The 20943-nt window shown below is 38.2% G+C and overlaps 1 protein-coding gene across 1 annotated transcript in view; it reads left to right on the top strand.

The window, feature by feature from the left end:
• LOC124569121 (NGFI-A-binding protein homolog) overlaps positions 1 to 20943 on the top strand; it is a 53456-nt gene that overhangs the window by 11234 nt on the left and 21279 nt on the right. The window contains exons 4-8 of the mRNA XM_047131059.1: positions 3227 to 3346; positions 6041 to 6174; positions 12912 to 13047; positions 14695 to 14909; positions 16525 to 16636. Of these exons, the coding sequence (XP_046987015.1) occupies positions 3227 to 3346; positions 6041 to 6174; positions 12912 to 13047; positions 14695 to 14909; positions 16525 to 16636 (717 nt within the window). The remainder of the gene's footprint in view (positions 1 to 3226; positions 3347 to 6040; positions 6175 to 12911; positions 13048 to 14694; positions 14910 to 16524; positions 16637 to 20943) is intronic.

The raw sequence follows: 20943 nt of genomic DNA on the forward strand, positions 1-20943 counted from the left end.
CTCCCCCTCTTGGTAACAATGCTGAAAGGTTTCAACTGATAAGGCCTTTAACATGTTACTTCTCCAAAGACTCAAAATTACGTCGTTTCAAGACATTTTTGAACTTCGAGAAAAGAAATAAGTCGCAAGGACTTAGTCAGGCGAATGGGGGGGGGGGGGACAACAGGAATACATTTTGAGGTCAAAAATTCTGTGATGGAAGCGACCATTGGCATGGGACATTGTCATGATGCGCCATCCACTTGTTTCTAATGTCCCGTGTCACTCGATTCACCCTTTCTCTGAGCCTTTCAAGGACATCATTGTAACACACATAATCCTTATTGTTAAACGTCTGTCTAATCTCATAAGAGCACCCACACGTTAGACATTTTCGTCAGTGTTTGCAGTTGAAGGTCTCCCTGAATGAGGTTCATATTCAAAGCATTCTCGGTCTTTCAAAAAGGATTTGTGGCTCCGAAAAATTTGTGCTCTGTACAAGGAATATGCCCCATAGCTCTATTTCAACTTTTCAAAGTCACTCTCGCCGATTCCCCATGTTTAATACAAAACTAGATTCCATAAAGTTTCTCTAAATTCCGCTGTTCCATGACGTTCTCACATCACACAACAAAACCACAACTTCAGTGATGGCTATCTCAAGAATCGCTTGATGGAAGTACGGAGCTCAAACTCGGACTGAGCATCTGGAAGGGATGAACGGATCGATCCACACAAGTAGATCAACACAGCATTAGCAGACTTCTTGCAGGTTGTTAGTCTCATTACTTTTCTCACAGACCTCATACAACAAACAATCGCATCGACATAGCCATATGCGTCTGAGGACAGTTGACAGGGCACAGGAAGTGTCAGCGCTAGTACCCTCTGTATACCCTCCTTTTGCAGCAATACACGCTGCACTTCTTCCATGAAGACGAGTGTAGTCTTGCAGAATGGCCCACTGTACACTGCACACCTGGTGCCTCGATTCACCCAGATCTCCTACTGGTCTTGCAGACTGTGCATGACGACGTTACGTCCAGTGCCTAATGTGCTCAATGACTTAGAGATATGGGGATAGAGCCGACCTGGGTAGTTGATATACACCTTGGAGAGCCCGTTGGGTGGCACAGGATATATGTGGGTATTCAATGTCTTGTTGTAGAGGCGTATTTCCTTGTTGGCGCCTGGTCACCAGAGGAGAATGGCCACTGTAAGACACTACTTTCCGTATCATGATGCCAGGTGCTGGCTCTGTCTACTTCTGTCATATACACTCCAGATGTTGGTGCTCAACTGTGCAACACACACACACACACACACACACACACACACACACACACACACACACACACACACACAACCATCATTGGCACCAAGTCAGATGCAACTTCATCACTGAAAACAAACAAAATTTCCATTTGTCCTTCTATAAGCACCTCTTCTTTCACCACTGGAGGCAGGCTTCACAATGTTGGGGCATTACATGCAGCATCATAGCTTCATGGAGACAGGTGTGAATTATTCTCGCTGGTACCCTGGCACAAGCATCCCTAATCTGTTGTGAAGTCATGGGGAAGTCCAATACTTCACTTTGTACGATGCAATGTCTTATTGTGCAGCTGTGCATGGCCGCTGTCAGGATTCAGGCTGATGGGCATGTGCACCTTTTGCCGAGCAGTGGCGATAACATGAAAGCACTATGGAGACATCTCATCCCACGTGTAGTGCAATTCTGCAATATGACCAGCCAGCTTCCCATTGACCCACTATAAGTTCTTGCTCAAACTCCATCAACTGCACAAACAATTCACATCTACACTGTTGCAGCATGCTAACAGTGCAGCAGACACAGATGGATCTCTGAATGCCATGGCAAACTGGCTGCTACTGGCTCTTGAGGTGAACAACTGTTCTGAAGATTGCAACATTTCACAGCTGATAACACAGTTTCTGGTTTCTATGCAGTGCTGCACATTTGATCATCAGATTAACTGTGTGCTTGTAGTGTCCTGTGCAAGTATGGGATGCCTTAGTCACTTGCATAAAGGTTTTCTTTTTTCCATTTTCCAGTAGTATATAAACAATTAAAAATCCTCTATATTATACTGGTACTTACCATTAAAAATGAAAGTATTCTACTCATTTGAAAGGAATTTCTTAACACTACAAAAAGATTTATTGGTGAATTGCCAAAATCATCCCCAATCTTCCCACTGTTGCTTTCCGATGTAGCCCTTATTGAGATGCAGAAAAGGACCAGTTCAATATCCAACATAGAATCCAGTGGCATATGCCAGAACACTCCTCTCCTCCCTCAACAGTAAAACATATACAAGGTTGCAATGTACCTGGCTGACACTATCCTCCAATTCCACAAGGACACTCCTTCCCCTTGCTACACAACTCAATCACGGTAGTAGTTCACCATTTGCCCATGGACAAATGTGACCCACTTGTTGGGGCTACATTCAGATTTTATGCCAGAGTAATTCCAGTAAATCCTAAATGTAAACAAAAATGGCAATGTTATACTATAGATTTGCACATATATGATTCATCTGTGGACAAAATGAATGCAACAGATGGTACAAAAAAATGCCATTATAAAGAGAAAAAGGCATGAAATTTCAAGGTGGGACAAGAATTGTCTCCAGAAATTGGCACCTTCTCCACTTCCACAGGGTGCAACCAAGCACAACTTGCAGTCATAGAGTTATGACTTTGACATCCAGTTGGCACAGCTGTATAATAAGATCTCAACTTTCAGATGGTGAAGACAGCAGGGGTGATCCAATGGCATTGTAAAACAGTTATTATGATTACATTAAAATATTTAATCATTATTATTATTAAAATCCTAGGCATATTTGACATGTTAAATGTAGGGGTAATGGCAAATTATTGAGGGTGGAGGCAGATGAAGACATGGAGAGAGAGAGAGAGAGAGAGAGAGAGAGAGAGAGAGAGAGAGAGAGAGAGAGAGAGAGAGAGAGAGAGAGAGAGAATTTACTTTAGTTGTGATCGATTTTGATGTCTTTTCAAACTTCATCTATGTTACTTACACACAGTTGTCAAATAGAAATAAATCCACAGATATACCATCATCTAATGTTGTAAGTATAACTTTGTACATTTTCACAAATTTGTTACATAATATGGGCATTTATCTGTTTCCATTATTTATGAATATGATGTGTGCATTTGGACCTGTGTGAAGCAGTAGTAGTGGGCTGTGTTGCAGCATGTGCTCAGCATGGCGGAGGATGACCCAAGGAGGATGGAAGAGATCAGGAAATACGCAGCCATATATGGCCGCTTTGACTGCAAGCGCAAGCCTGAGAAGCCTCTAACACTACATGAGGTGAGTAACCAAACTTGCTCTTGCAGTTAATACCATTTTGTTTTACATTTGGTGAGACAAAAATGAGCTTGAACATTGAGATGGCATAAAGAATTCTGGAAGAATCAGATAAAGCTTTAAAAGCAATGTATAAGGTGTATGATGTCTATGTTGATATATTAGATTGCAGTAAGGAAATAAGTTGATATATTAGAGTACAGCAAGGAAAGTATTTCCACATCCACTGGATTTTCAATTGGACTGAACAGGTCTAACACTTATGAAGTGTGAAAGAAAGGTCAAAGCCAATATAGATGAAAGTTCTCTTAATATAATTTTTAGGGTAATGTGGCTTATTAATTTGAATTTTTTTATTTTTGTGGACTGCTATAGAGAAGTGAAAGTAAAGAATTGGGTGGAAATATGCTGATTCAGTTCAATGAAATATAAACTAAACCACATTATGAAAGAAGTTAAAGATTTGGTATACACTTACTAAGAAGTGTGACTGGGAACTGAGTGGGTTAGTGTCAGTCTGCAACTGCAAAGATCCATGGATCAGTTCTCAGCCAGTACTAATTTTTTTTAACTCCTGTCACTTATGATTTCTTTCAATTTTTGAAATGATTCACGTACAAGAAAAATGCCGAGTTTCTCCACTGGCATGGTACAACAAGTACATCCCTCTGTAGCTGGCTGGATAAAGCAGTTGAAAAGTCAGAGGAAGACAAGGACATACCACCTCTAGAAGGAACATGCCAAGAAAGGACCTATGGTACTTAAACCAACTTTGATCCTGATCTCAGCTGTACTTTACCCCAATATGAAAGAGAGTTGCAGTTTTCCTTAGTACGATAGGAATCACAACATTGGATTACATGACATGAAGATCATTGTGTCTAATACAAGACTACTGTACATAAAAGGAAGCTACCATTACCACTTACATACATATTGGTGTATAGGAACTGGCTGAAATGCATAGGTTAAAGACATTTATATTCATTTCAAAAGTGTCATATATTAGGCCTACATAAAACTTACAGGGATGCACGTGAATATTGATTACAAACTGACCAAAGTGGCATAGTGCATTCCAATACGGAATAACGATTATGACTCCGAAGCTTTGGCTCCAGTTGTCGTAGTACACAAGTAGAAGATATGCTATTATACCATGTGCTGTAACAGATTCAGCTACAACATACCTGCAAATTCTTTAATCAATGAAGGCATTAATAGCATCTTTGGTATCATAAAGGGCCATTCAGAGGTGACCATATGAAGCTGGCTCCAATCAAGATGTTTTCTATCAAATCTGCACTATGTGGTGCCAACAATGTGAGCACTGGAAATAGGATCGCATCATTGTTCCTTCCCAAGTGAGCCACGCTTCATAGCAAGCCACAATACTGGTTACATGAGAATGTGACAACGATCAAGTCGCTGTAACAATCCTGTCCATTTCATACTATGATAGATTAGATTTACACTTGCAGCTACAGTGTGCAACCCAACTAGTTATTGCACAGGAGCCTCTGTAGTGTATAAGGACTGTTGGTTGAAAGCCAAGTGTGACTTAAGTTTGATTCCATTGCCTTGTGTTTGCTATTTAACTGGTGCTCCAGTATCCCAAACTAAACTTAGAGTGTCACGTAAACCACTTTTTAAAATGTCAGGTATTTGCCCTTTACTGTGTATCTGTATTATGGAAACATGTTACCAAAGTTGATTTTGACCATGCTGTAGAAGTTTCACTAGAAAGCCCTTGTACCTCCTGCACACAGTCCCAATATCTCCCCATAATTTTGAAGCCCTGAAGAAAGCCCATTGATTGTTTCAGATGAAGAGGTGCATGCCTGCATACAGTCATTTTTCCATGAAGGCATTGGTCGTGTCTCACAGTGTGATAAATTTATTAATAGTTTTGGTGGTTACATTTGAAATAATAAACAGGTTACCTACATTTTCCCCATTGTCTCATTTCCATTTGACTGCCCCTTATAAGAGCAATAACTGAGGTAAAGATGTGCAGAGAATCTTTACTGTCATATATTGACCTGTGCAAAGTGGTGCAATGCTTAGTACCAGTGGACTTGCTTTCAGGAGGATGACTGCTCAAATTCGCATCCTGCCATCCCGGTTCACGTTTCTTGTTATTTCCCAAAATCACTTAAGACAAAATGCTGGGATGCTTCCTTTGAATGAGTATGGCTGATTTCTTTCTCCATTCTTTCCTAATCTGAGCTTGTGCTCAGTTTCTAATACCCTCACTATCAATGAGTTGTTAATCACTAGTCTTTCTTTTACTTTTGAATATCTGATGCCACAGACTGCTTATGTAGGTAAGAGGGCCAATAGAAATACAGTACCTTGGCATTCTGCAACAGGATAATGTTGCCTGCCCCCCCCCCCCCCCCCCCCCCCCTGCCCCCTCAGTGTCTGTCAGTGTCTGTAAAGATGATCCTTATGACACACCTTGGTCTGGCCCCGGACCTTCTGTGAGTAGGACATTATGTGGGACCAGCTAGGATGGTGAATGTTTCAGCATCAACATCCTTCAAACAATCTTACTTGTGCTGTGCTTTTGGCTTTAATAAATATTGTTTGGACTTTCATATGCAGTATTGTAGTTTCCTTGCTGGGAAACATATGTATATCGCCTGGACTGTTTCGAGATACTGGTGAGATGAATGTTGTTTCTGTGTGTGATAGGTGTCAGTGAATGAGGCAGCAGCACAGATCTGCAGGTACATGCCAGCACTGCTCACCAGGAGGGATGAGCTGTTCCCTCTGGCACGACAAGTTGTACGTGACTCTGGCTACCACTACAGCAAGGGTCACTCCAAGTAGGTCCACATACATTACTCTTTTACAAAGCATGCTCTCTGTAAAGGTATATAAAAACTGCTCACTTTAACGATATTGTGCCTAGACTTGGGAAGAAAGTTTTTACACTTGGCCTATTTTATTTTCAATATTTTACTGATAAATTTTGTGCCAACTGGTTACATGAAAAGCACACATTTATACACAATATATAGCCAATGTTGTGTGGCTTAGTGGGTATAAATAAATAAATAATCTAAGACTACAAACTAGAGTTGTAACACTAACTAGTCTACTAAGTGTGACTAAGGTAGTTTTCCTAGTAGTTTTGGTCAGTTAAGGTGTACCCAGTATATTAGGTGAGTTGCATACTTATTAGGCATTACTGCATTTCGATCTCTTTGTTTGCATATGTGATCTAGCAAGATTCCTGTAGAAACAGGATGTGGTGAACTGCCTAGAAATTGAGTGAAGATATATACAAAGGGCCAGTAGCAGATGGCACATTTTTGATTTACATAGTTATCCTCCTGTCTACTACTTAAAAATAAATAGAATTTATAGCAAAATTAAAATTGCCAATGTTTAATTCAGGTTTTATTTAAAAATTGTTAACTTGTAACATGAAACAGAGGGACTTTGTAGTAAAAATAAATACAAATTTATCATACAATACTAGAAGATGCAATTTCCTCAAAATAGATAAAATAAAAAACTGTAAATATATATCAAAAATCACTTCAATATTTTGTTGAACTTACATAAAACATGTTTCCATTATTTATACAAAACTTTCACATTTACCAGTGATAAACAGGAAACTTTTGCTTTTCATCATGATGAATGTTCTGTTCAATACAAAATAAACTGCATTTCTGTACTTCTGTCAAAAGTAACTGCTGTGGTTACATAAAAACACAGATATTACATGATCAACTAACTTTTATTACTTATAAAATGCAATCTTTATTGTGTGAGGATGTAACATACACACTGGGCTAAAATTAATGATGTGCAGTTCTAATTGTGTGCAAAACAAATGATCAGACAACCCAAAAACAAGAGAACTTGTAAGTTCCCAGTTTCTACATTCGTTTATGTTTCACTCCCTAACAATGTCACCATTACTGCTGGTAATGCTACCATTTACTACATCATTTATGTACTGTGGCCAGAGCTTATGAAACATAGTTTTGGAAGAGCACAACTTTATTACAAAAGCATCTATTGTCAATTATTCCTCTGTCATCTCTTATTTACTCTCTGATAATAAATTTGTAAATGCAAAAAAAAAAAAAAAAAAAAAAAAAAAAAAAAAAAAAAAAGGCAGTTTGCACTGGAATCCATGTTAACACTGCAGGCCTCTTTATAAGTGGCTGGGTAAGTCAGTTCAACAGTTGGAGGAAGGTATGAATTACAACCTCCAGTAGAGAAATTCCTATTAGAGCACTGTGGTGTGCAAGCATACTTACAAGTTGAGGGCAGCTTTACCTTATTGAAAACTTAAAAGCTATCAGATTACTCAAAGATAAAAATACAATGAAGAGACATGTTGTTACTTGTCTGAAAGCACATATTTCATCAGTTGTTAGCCAAATATGGCTACTACCTGATTTCAGTCTGTTCTGATTTCTTCTTGAAAGTTTATTTACTATCATAACACGTGTGCTGCTGTTCGAGCAAAACTGTTCTGGTATGTGACCACCTGGTACACTTGTCCCTTAGTGGACATGTCTACATGCCATGTCACAGTATGTGAGTAGTGACTGTTTACGTAGCTCTGAACAGCTGTAACTGCATCAGTAAATACATGTTACAGCGGGTATTGGAGATGAATATAGGCCCTGTTCTGATAAACAGCATTTTGTTTATAGCTTGGTGATTTGAAATATAAAGGAGGAATATCATTTGGTATAATAAAGATACCCAAAATGTCAGTGTGTGGATGAAAAGTTACTGGAATGAATTTATTGTCACCTATGTGATCACAAAGCTTTTTCTCCAAATGCACAGTATAGGATGGCTGGGAAACACCAAGTTCAATGAGGAAGACACTATTCTTTCCTACTGACATTCCTAGGTGACTCATCATGCTACATTAACGAGTGGAGACTGTCCCAGGAACTACTTCTTTATCCAAATAATTTACAAGCATAATTCTTGTCACCTTCCAACCTTCTTATGTGATAACATTTTGTAAAAAGCACCAAATGACAAGTGTAATGAACTGGAGCTGCAATAGACACATTAATGCATTTTCTGACTAAAACTTGTATAGATATTTCTTCACATTTTTACATGGAGAATTGCTCACTATTTTGGATGAACCTGGCAATTCTTGGTTTCCAATATAAAAAGAACTTTGATGTGTGAGATGAGGCATGCAAATTCTCTGATTAGCCTGATGATTAATGACAGTCTTGTAATAGAGTCTTGGCCCTCCTGTTACATAAATAACAGCTGAAACTGTCATCGTATGGATGTATAAGTCTTCGATACATCGCCAGAGGTAGGTGGCACTAGAAGACTACATTTCTGTCATACATCTCCTGTAGATTACTAGGTGATGCTCTATGGTATATAAATTCAGAGAAGGTGCTCAGTGACAATGCTGATGTGGCTGGTCGCTTTGTTATCCGGTGAATTTTGAGTCCGGGTCTTAGCACTAAAACTAAAAGGGAACTGTGCTGCTGAACCATACCATATCAAATAGTGCAAACATCAGTCATGAAAGGATGTATAATTCACCTATGCAAAGTGTGTGTCTGTAACAACAACTATTTATTTTCAGTGTAAGTATTGTTAATAAGATGCATCCGTCATTCTTAACAGTTAAGAGCCTTGTGCGTGGAACAAAGTAACAAGACCAAAGCAGCTCATTTTTAGTATTGTTGTGTGTGCATATGAGGAGGGAGAATAAGATCAGCCACACCATTTTCCATTAGCTCTTTGTATTCAACTAGCCACCACTCTTGTACAACAAAACAATGCAAAACAATGCAAAATGATACCTTTTTTGCCTGGCTTGGTTGAGATGTAACCAATATTAATAATACTGATGAATCTATAGCTGTAATAGTGGCTTCTTTGAGAGCCACAAGATTCAAGCTTTCGCAACAAACTGTTGCCTCATCAGGAAAGAGGGAAGGAGAGGGAAAGACGAAAGGATGTGGGTTTTAAGGGAGAGGGTAAGGAGTCATTCCAATCCCGGGAGCGGAAAGACTTACCTTACGGGGAAAAAAGGACGGGTATACACTCGCACACACACACATATCCATCCACACATATACAGACACAAGCAGACATATTTAAAGACAAAGAGTTTGGGCAGAGATGTCAGTCGACGTGGAAGTGCAGAGGCAAAGATTTTGTTGAATGACAGGTGAGGTATGAGTGGCGGCAACTTTAAATTAGCGGAGATTGAGGCCTGGTGGGTAACGGGAAGAGAGGATATATTGAAGATCAAGTTCCCATCTCTGGAGTTCGGATAGGTTGGTGTTGGTGGGAAGTATCTAGATAACCCGGACGGTGTAACACTGTGCCAAGATGTGCTGGCTGTGCACCAAGGCATGTTTAGCCACCGGGTGATCCTCATTACCAACAAACACTGTCTGCCTGTGTCCATTCATGCGAATGGACGGTTTGTTGCAGGTCATTCCCACATAGAATGCATCACAGTGTAGGCAGGTCAGTTGGTAAATCACGTGGGTGCTTTCACATGTGGCTCTGCCTTTGATCATGTACACCTTCCGGGTTACAGGACTGGAGTAGGTGGTGGTGGGAGGGTGCATGGGACAGGTTTTACACCAGGGGCGGTTACAAGGATAGGAGCCAGAGGGTAGGGAAGGTGGTTTGGGGATTTCATAGGGATGAACTAACAGGTTATGAAGTTAGGTGGACGGCGGAGAGACACTCTTGGTGGAGTGGGGAGGATTTCATGAAGGATGGATCTCATTTCAGGGCAGGATTTGAGGAAGTCGTATCCCTGCTGGAGAGCCACATTCAGAGTCTGGTCCAGTCCCGGAAAGTATCCTGTCACCAGTGGGGCACTTTTGTGGTTCTTCTGTGGGAGGTTCTGGGTTTGAGGGGATGAGGAAGTGGCTCTGGTTATTTGCTTCTGTACCAGGTCGGGAGGGTAGTTACGGGATGCGAAAGCTGTTGTCAGGTTGTTGGTGTAATGGTTCAGGGATTCCGGACTGGAGCAGATTCATTTGCCACGAAGACCTAGGCTGTAGGGAAGGGACCGTTTGATGTGGAATCACATCATCTTTGTTTTTAAATATATTTTTCCCGCGTGGAAAGTTTCCCAAACAAAAGTGCTGGCAGGTCGATAGACTCACAAACAAACACAAACATACACACAAAATTCAAGCTTTCGCAACAAACGGTTGCTTCATCAGGAAAGAGGGAAGGAGAGGGAAAGACGAAAGGATGTGTGTTTTAAGGGAGAGGGTAAGGAGTCATTCCAATCCTGGGAATGGAAAGACTTACCTTAGGGGGAAAAAAGGACAGGTATACACTCGCACACACACACATATCCATCCGCACATACACAGACACAAGCAGACATTTGTAAAGGCAAAGCTGTATTAGGCGGGTGAGGGCTATGGATTGTGCAGTTTGGAACTGGTATAGGGACTGATGGAAAGAAGGATTACAGCCAGAGATGGGAACTTTAAGTGTGAGGCCTTTGGGGGTAATGCCAAATGTCAGACAAGCCTGAGTAAATAAAATATGGGAGTGTAATCTGGCTAGGGCGATGGCATGTTTGCGGAGGGAATGTAAATAAAACTTAATGGGGTCGTTGTGGGGGTGTTGTGAGGGCGACATGGTATTAGAAGGTGGAAAGTGTAACATGAGGCTGAAATGAAAATGAAAACAAAAATAAAAATATATGGGGAGAGATAAAGGTGAACTAGAAAGCAACTTGAGACCTGGTGTGAAAAAAGGCGAAAAAGTGTTGGTTAGAGATGGGCTATGATGATCCTGTGGTGAACTTGGGTTGGTAGACAACAATGTGCATAAAGGTTAGGTGGTTGTGTTGCCGCCAAAACACGTTAAAGGGTGGAGAAATTCGGGAAAATTTCGAAAAAACTACGTGTAAATGTATTAAAAGGAGTGGTTTTGTGGTGGCAGATTATGAAAATGAGGCTAACAATTGTCTGACGAAGAAATAATGACGTTAAAACCTGTGGGAAGCGGCTGAAAATGATCAGTGATGTGAGAAAAACAGAAATGGAAATAAAGCAAAAGTTATTAGAACTAGCCGAAATGGTTGTTTAATAGGTGAAAGGAACTGTTTGTGAACTAGAAACGGTGGATTTTATAGCAGCGGTAGTGTTGAAAGTGGAATTTTTTTTTTTTTTTTTTTTTTTTTTTTTTTTTTTTTTTTTTTTTTTTTTTTGGAGGGGGGGGGGGGGGGAAGTGGGTTACGTATTATTGCGTATTATTGAGTATATATCGGCGGGATAAAATTGTATAGTAGATTACGGTAAAAAGGAGAAGGTGAATACAAAGTGAAACTACTGGCAAAAACAGAAAGAGAAAATAAGACGACAGAAAAGATTTCGAAATGCAACAGTGACAATAACAAACGTAATTGTTGGGTTCAAATTAATGGTATGAATATAATGGAGGGAAACACTCCACGTGGGAAAAATATATCTAAAAACAAAGATGATGAGACTTACCAAACAAAAGCGCTGGCTGGTCGATAGACACACAAACAAACACAAACATACACACAAAATTCAAACTTTTGCAACAAATGGTTGCTTCATCAGGAAAGAGGGAAGGAGAGGGAAAGACGAAAGGATGTGGGTTTTAAGGGAGAGGGTAAGGAGTCATTCCAATCCTGGGAGCAAAAAGACTTACCTTAGGGGGGAACAAAGGACAGGTATATACTCGCACACACACACATATCCATCCGCACATACACAGACACAAGCAGACATTTGTGTGTGTGTGTGTGTGTGTGTGTGTGTATATATATATATATAAAAATTAATCTTCCATGAGGCAGCAGTGGCCTATGTAAGGGTCATCTGCCACAGAAATAAACTGACCAATGATATATGTAATTCTAAGATGGCTTCTCATCTCTTTGTGGTGATTTACACCAATGCTGCATGAAAGAATCTCTTAACAATAAGTTAAAGACACTGTTGCTCTGATATTCTTCCTGGGATATTCGCACTCTCTCCATGAAACATATCTCTTGATCTATTTAACATTACTAGAAGTCACTTCAAGTCAGGAATAATGTCACTATCCCATTGGTAACCATTAACAAACTATATTTGATGTATCCAGAAGGTACAGTTAATTTTTAATTGTCAGACTGATATTTCTCTTGTAAAATCTTTAATTATTCCTGGCTATCATTAATATTTCTGTAGCAACCTTTCCCAAATCTGGCCCATGAACTAGTTATCTAAATGCTAACCTGTTCCATAATATTAGTTTTGTTTTTTAAGACTATACTTCATATCATGTTTGGATATTTGCTTGTTAAATAAAGTATCTGTTTATGGCACTGTAAATTGATAAACTGGTATACATGCAAAAATGTAGTTGATATTACGAAAAAGAATTCGTTATTTCACTTGTTTCTCATCCCTCAACATTTTCTGTGAATTCCGTATACAGGTATTGTGCTGCTAACTTTAAACCTACATGAGTTAATACTGTGTGATCTTTAATATTATTATGTATGTAATGACTAAGGAGAGCTATACACAACATGATCTTTTTGTAGCCTGTCTGCTTGTTTGCGTCCACATTCTGGTAGAACCAGCAATGGGGATGAGAACCACAGCAGCAAGAGACCTCGTTTATCACCTTCACCTGCAGATCTCTCTGACCATGATTCACAGGGCAGGCTTCGACGACAGGTACGTGATCTAAACAAACAGTAGACTTTATTGTTGAGAGACTGCCTTCTTAATTCAGCCATAAATGACACTGATCTCTCAGTCATTTCACTTACAATGTGAGGAATCTAGGGGATTGCAAAGGACATGAACAGAGTAAATCATTTCAGTCTAAATTAACATGATTTCAATTTTCATTAATTAGCATGTTACTCCTAGTAACTTCTGTCATTCATTACCAATTCAGAAGTAATGGAAGCTGTAGCTGGGTGGTTCATGGGTTTTCCATATTCATGTCTGAAAGATGGAAAAATACCTAAATAAAACACAAATAAACAACAAACAATGGAAAGCCCAAGACAGAATAACAATGATAAGGAAAGGCTAGATTGCTCTTCACCTCACAGAAGGGGCACTGAGTTGCAGACAGGCACAACAAGAAGGTGTACTAGAAACGTTCAAGCTTTTGAACAAAGATATTGCTTAGAAGTAGAGCTCACACATTCAAACAATAATTCCTCCCTCACACATAGCTGCTGTATTCCAGCACCAAGGCCTGATGGTGACTGGATATTACATGAGCAGCAATCTGCTGGGGCGGGTAGTGGGGTAAGGAGGACACATGCGACACATAGGGGAAGAATAGCAGGAAAAGGGTGGGCAAAGTTCTGAGGATGCTGGTGGGAGCATGCAGGATGTGGTGGGGACCGGACTGGGCTGCTAGTTGCAGCATCAGGGGAATGCACTGGGGGGTGGGGGGGGGGCAACAAGGGGGGTGGAAGAGAAGTAGAAAAATGCTTGTATTGTAGTGGGAGCAGGATCAGGGAAGGGGATAGGCAGATGGAGGGCAGGGACAAGTGAAAGTTGAAGCTGGGGGTTTATGGAAATGAAGGATATGTAGTAGGCAGAGTTCCCACCTGTTCAGTTCTGAAAAGCCGATGTCAGTGGGAAGAATCCAGATGGCATCAGTTGTGAAGCTGTCATTAAGTCAAACCACATCACTTTGGGTGGGATGATCAGCAACTGGATGGTACAGCCATTTCTCGATGACAGTTTGGCAGTGGCCATTCATGCAAACAGACAGCTCATCATCAGTCATGCATACCTAGAATATAGCACAGTGGTTGCAGCTAAGTTTGTAGATCGCATGGCTGCTTTCACAGGTAGCCCTGCCTTTGATGGGATGGGAGATGCTAGTGACAGGAGTGGAGTAAGTGGCTGTGAGCAGGATGTATGATACAGATCTTACTTGCATCGAGGTCTGTTGCAGGGAGAAGAGCCATGAGGCAAGGAGCTGGGTGTAGTGGTGGAGTAGGGCAGACAATTCAGTATCCTTGTCTGATTAATGAAATAATTTACTATGGTATAGAACATACACAATTTTGTGCTTCTCATTTATAATTAGATTCTTATCCTGATTCTATCACATTTTGTACTGTTAAATCATGAAAATAAGAATCAATCACAGTCATTACCATAAAATCTTACCTTTTCATTCATACAGACATCAAGTGGTAGGGTCATATTTAAGAGGCAAAGATGTTATAACTCATAAATTGAAGACAGATAATTTATCTGAATCTCTTTTTCTTATTCTCCTCTCCAAAACAAATAATAATTAATGATAATCATAAATAATTCTTTTCCTTTTTTCCTTTGATTTATTAGGAGAGGTTGGAGCAAATAGCAGATGAATTAAGAAGTTTGGCAGAGCGTTCAGAAGAACTTGTTGCTGCTGCACAGCAAGTGCGTGATACAGGATCAGAAGATCATGTTGCTTTGCGCTCACTGCAGCAACAACTAGAATTAGTACAGAGCAGACAAACCCAGTTATTAGCTGAGCAGGGGGAGCTCAGTGCACGGCTTCAACACAACACATTCAGGTATGTCAGATGTATTTTGCCTTATGCTGCACACATCAAATGCTAATCAGTTTCAATTAACCTCTATTGTGGGTGGTAATATTACCATACGAAATGAGGAAAAAATTTATTTTTGTTACATTTGAGACAGAAATAACAGTCTAAAGGTTAAAACCCAAAGAATTTGTAATAATTATAACACAAAAAATGCATAATGCCTGCCATTGCAGACTACACTAATGACTAATTATCATTAATACAAGACTCCACATTCATAAAATTGTTTGATACTGTAATTAGATGGACTGTAAATGAAAATTAAATAGACACTTCTATACCCTTACTGATACCACAACTCCTACAACTCTGCACTTAAAAATATCCCTAATTTTGTTGACTTGCAAACAAATTTGGTAGTACATTTTGAATACGTTCTCTTCATGATTACTCAGGTATAATTTTCTGAGGTAATACACTACAAATCACTGAAGCAGTTATATTACAAAAACAAACAATAAAAATGTTGTGTAACATACAAAACCCAGCCACTTGTAGGGTCCTCTTTGAGTTTGTTAAAGTTCTTATTTTCAATTACAGTTTGTCTTTTCTGTCATTTGTAATTCATAATACATCACTTTATGATGATAGTGCCACTTTATGATGAATGGTGCCATATAGTATAGTCATGAGGGTTAACAAATTGGGCACGAGCGTAAGATAGAAAATAAGTAATTATGAAGATAACTTTTAAGTCAGTTAACCACATTTGCATAAGCCCCTGTTTGTACAATATTGAAATAATTACTTCTCTTTTTAAAAGTGTTACTAGGTAGAAACCTCCCTTCTAATCAAACAAGATGTCTTGAGCCATTTCAAGAATTTGCAGTACACAGCAAAATATTTTAGTAATAACATACATGTATTGAACTGGTGATACTTACTTGTTAGTGTAGCATTAAGAGGTAGGTAATAATGGCTTCTCTTTTGTAATGTGTTCCTTGGCATGTATCTGAAAGTTTACCCTAATTATGACACCTGGTTGTTACATGCTTATTACTACATGTTACTGTTCCTCAGTACATATTCTTCAATTCATTGTTAATACTTGACAAGATAAGTCTTGCAGTTTCCCATACATCACTCAGTATGCCTGAATCATAGGGATAAGACTTTTGTTTCATGCATATATTGCAACTACACTACACATGCCCAAGATTGTTCACACTTTCAAAATATAATGAATAGGAAAGGTGATTGAAACCATCCATGAAAATCAAAATTTAAACATAGTTGCCAACATTTTCAACTAAACCTAAACCAGACTCAATCAGTAGTCTGGGCATTCTGGTAATTCCAGTTTTGCACACAACAGTTTGACACCTTACATAGTCATCAAAATATTTTGGGCAAAAATAAAATATTAACTTGACTGGACACCTGAAAATTTATCATCTATCAATGGAGCCAAGAAGAACTTAGAAACAAACTAAATAATACCTGTCACAGGTATATATAGATCATTAGTCAGTAATAAGTTTCTCCTAATCTTATATATGGCAAATAATTTATTTACTTTCTCTAAATTTGAAGGATTCCTAATTTATAATAGCTCATGCTATACTTCTGGTTATGACAGGTCTTTTAGATCAAGAAGTGGGAAAGGATCATCCTGTTTTGATTCTGAACGTCCTGACACTGATGACACCGATTCTCAGTTTTCCTTCAGCAATGTTAGTTCGCCATCACAAGTAAGACAATTTTCCACAAACTATTTGTTATTTTATTCATTCCTATAGCAACTATTCATAACATCTTGCACATAAACAAATTATTGATAAGCATATAATACTCTTTATATTATTATTACTATCTCTTGCATAAAAATTAAACATTTTATAATTTTATTGACTGCAGTACAGTCGGCTGACCTGTGCTTGCCTTCAGCAGACAAAGTTCCACCACTACTGATAGACACATATCAAAGTGAAAACACTAATTCTAGCTTTCAAAATTATTCTTTACTTCTGCATCTACATACATACTCCCACAAGTCACCATCTATACTCCTATATAAAGACAAATTGTAGTTTAACATTGTTACCAAAAAGCTCAAGATTTTCTTTACAGATTTACATCAGATTTTTATATGTTTCTTGAGTTTATACGTGATACTCTAATAAATGTTTCAGGTGGGCATAGGCTACAATTTTTAATACATATTTACAAAGGGAAAAGGTTTCTTTACCAATTATCTCAGAAAGTTAATGACCAATTTACTTCAAATTTTTACATTATACTGCTATAAACATTCAATGAAAACAGTCAATTTTTTGACAATATAATGTAATTGGATTGATAAAAAATCTACTCATCAAGTGGTGGCAGAAGGGTTGAAGGGAACGGGAGAGTGACTGGAGAGATCTCGGAAAAGGGGTAAATTTGGAAAAAGTCACCCACCCGGCAGGTAAGGGGAGACTTGACGGATGGGATGAGAAGGAAAGGCTGGTTGTTGGATGACAGGCCCCAACAATCAGTCTTTTCTTCTCACCCCATCTGGTAAGTCTCTCCTCACCAGCAGTTCTGAGTGACTTATCCTAAATTTAACCCTTTTTCCTAGACTTTGGTCTTTTCCTTCACCTGTTCTTCCTTTCCTTTCAACCCCTCTGCCAGAAGAAATAGCCACTGGCTCCGAAAGCTTGCCTAATTATAACCTCCTTTTACATGCGCGTTCTGCTGCCCCTTGGTGAGTAGATTTTATATCTATCTTATAAACATTCAGATAGACATTGGCTACATACTTTTTATATGTATGGTACATGAATGTGTATATAAAATCTGTTCTTGAAAATGAAGGCAAGTTGTAGTTTAATGTTATTAACAAATACCTTGAAAAGCTATTGAGCGATTTGCTTCAAATTTTTACGTAATATTCTAATAACCGTTCAGGTGGTCATATGTCAAATATAAGACAGTATGTGTGTGTGTGTGTGTGTGTGTGTGTGTGTGTGTGTGTGTGTTTCTTCAAATTTTTTACACAATACTCTTTTTTTTAACAAAAGATGGACTTAGATAACACTTTTTTTAAAATATATGTTATATTAATATGCATACTTTATATGTATAAAGGGGAAATAATGTTAGCAAAAATCTTGAAATGTTCTTGTCCAATTTATTTCTATTTCTACACAGTACTCTAATGCACACTTGAAAAGACATAGACCATACGTTTTTTATTATATATACATACTATATATACTACTATAGAAGGACAAGGCATTGTTTAACATTGTTACCATAAATCTTGAAAAGTTCCTGATGGACTTACTCAAATTTTTACATGATACTTTGCTAAACATTCAGAATGGCATGGGCCGCATATTTTTTAAAATATATATTCTATATAAATACATGTGTAATGTATAAGGAGGAAACACTGTTATCAAAAATCTCGAAAAGTTCTTTCCTATTTACTTCAAATTTTCACATGATACTCTACTAAAATTTGGATGGTTGTGGGCTATATATTTTTTAAAACATCTATAGTATGTAAATATACATCTATACAATACAATAGGCAAATGTTGTTGGCAAAAATCTCAAAAATTCTCCATCATTTTACTTCAAATCTTTCACAATACTTTAAGGAACATTCAGAGAGACATAAGCTATATATTTTTTTAAACAACACTGTACAGGTTTTATGTTAAACTGACTGTGAGAAAAAAATGCTGTGCTGTGAAAATGCATGGTTTAATTTTCTTTCTCATAGTCAGTTTACATACGGTGTCATGGTATTTAAACCATCTCCTTATGTATAATTTTAAACAAAATTTGCATGCACAACAATTCTAATGGTTTGGATGACTTAAAGTGTTGAAGTATGTATGTGAACTTCCACTTCTTTTCCGAGATGACTTGAGATCCTCGGCCGACCTTCCTTGCTGGTTAGCCTGCTGCTGCAAAAACTCTTTCACTTCTTCTCCAAGGTATGCTGCTAGGTACAGGAATTTCATAAGACTCTTTCTACATATAAAAATAAGTAGACATACCAAGTTTCATTTGCTTCAATTAACGACATATATTTTAACATCAGACATTTTACAAATTCCACACTTCACATAAATAAATACTGTTTTGTAAGCCTCTCATGTCTCCAAGCATTAGAAACAAAATAAGTTATATATGAGAGAAAGTCGGCTTAAAAACCATGTCCATTCTCAATATGAGATCAGAATACAAGTCTTCCCTTCACCAAGGCTAAGACAAACAATGGTTCTTTTTCAACTGTTCACATTACTGTAACAATGGTCAAAATGCAATTAGAACAGAGTAGCATAAACACTCCACGGTTCTTCTGTCCACTTCCATTAAACTTCCATGGATCGACCAACAAGTACTTGTCGGTGCAGTTTGACCACCACATCTAAATTCTGCTTGCAACTCATTTCCAACCTGTGCACTCAAACATGTGATGCGCAGTTAGATTAGATTAGATTAGATTAATACTAGTTCCATGGATCATGAATACGACATTTCGTAATGATGTGGAACGAGTCGAATTTTCCAGTACATGACATAATTAGGTTAATTTAACAACATACTTAAGTTAATATAACTACTTTTTGTTGTGTTTTTTTATTTTTATTTTTTTTATTTTTTAAATATTTTTTTTCTTAATTTATATCTAAAAATTCCTCTATGGAGTAGAAGGAGTTGTCATTCAGAAATTCTTTTAATTTCTTCTTAAATACTTGTTGGTTATCTGTCAGACTTTTGATACTATTTGGTAAGTGACCAAAGACTTTAGTGCCAGTATAATTCACCCCTTTCTGTGCCAAAGTTAGATTTAATCTTGAATAGTGAAGATCGTCCTTTCTCCTAGTATTGTAGTTATGCACACTGCTATTACTTTTGAATTGGGTTTGGTTGTTAATAACAAATTTCATAAGAGAGTATATATACTGAGAAGCTACTGTGAATATCCCTAGATCCTTAAATAAATGTCTGCAGGATGATCTTGGGTGGACTCCAGCTATTATTCTGATTACACGCTTCTGTGCAATAAATACATTATTCCTCAGTGATGAATTACCCCAAAATATGATGCCATATGAAAGCAATGAGTGAAAATATGCGTAGTAAGCTAATTTACTAAGATGTTTATCACCAAAATTTGCATTGACCCTTATTGCATAAGTAGCTGAACTCAAACGTTTCAGCAGATCATCAATGTGTTTCTTCCAATTTAGTCTCTCATCAATGGACATACCTAAAAATTTGGAATATTCTACCTTAGCTATATGCTTCTGATTAAGGTCTATATTTATTAATGGCGTCATACCATTCACTGTACGGAACTGTATGTACTGTGTCTTATCAAAATTCAGTGAGAGTCCGTTTACAAGGAACCACTTAGTAATTTTCTGAAAGACAGTATTGACAATTTCATCAGTTAATTCTTGTTTGTCAGGTGTGATTACTATACTTGTATCATCAGCAAAGAGAACTAACTTTGCCTCTTCATGAATATAGAATGCCAAGTCATTAATATATAATAAGAACAACAAAGGACCCAAGACTGACCCTTGTGGAACCCCATTCTTGATCGTTCCCCAGTTTGAGGAATGTGCTGATCTTTGCAAGGGTAGGTAGGATACCACTCTCTCACACTCATATCTAAAATACCATGTGTTTGAGATGATAGAAGGCTGAGTGGTTCTAGAATTTATGCAGAAAGTCAACTCTGAGGGATAATACAGAACAACACATTGTGTAGTGATTCGACACATTGTGTTGTTCTGTGTTATCCCTCAGATTTGGCTGGCCGAAGTGGCCGAGTGGTTCTAGGCGCTACAGTCTGGAACCGCGCGACCGCTACGGTCGCAGATTCGAATCCTGCCTTGGGCATGGATGTGTGTGATGTCCTTAGGTTAGTTAGGTTTAAGTAGCTCTAAGTTCTAGGGGACTGATGACCTCAGAAGTTAAGTCCCATAGTGCTCAGAGCCATTTGAACCAGTTGAACCTCAGAGTTGACTTTAACACAGAAGAGGAAAGT

The sequence above is a fragment of the Schistocerca americana genome, chromosome 1 (genome assembly GCF_021461395.2).
Source record: "Schistocerca americana isolate TAMUIC-IGC-003095 chromosome 1, iqSchAmer2.1, whole genome shotgun sequence".
NCBI classification, from domain to species: Eukaryota; Metazoa; Arthropoda; class Insecta; order Orthoptera; family Acrididae; genus Schistocerca; species Schistocerca americana.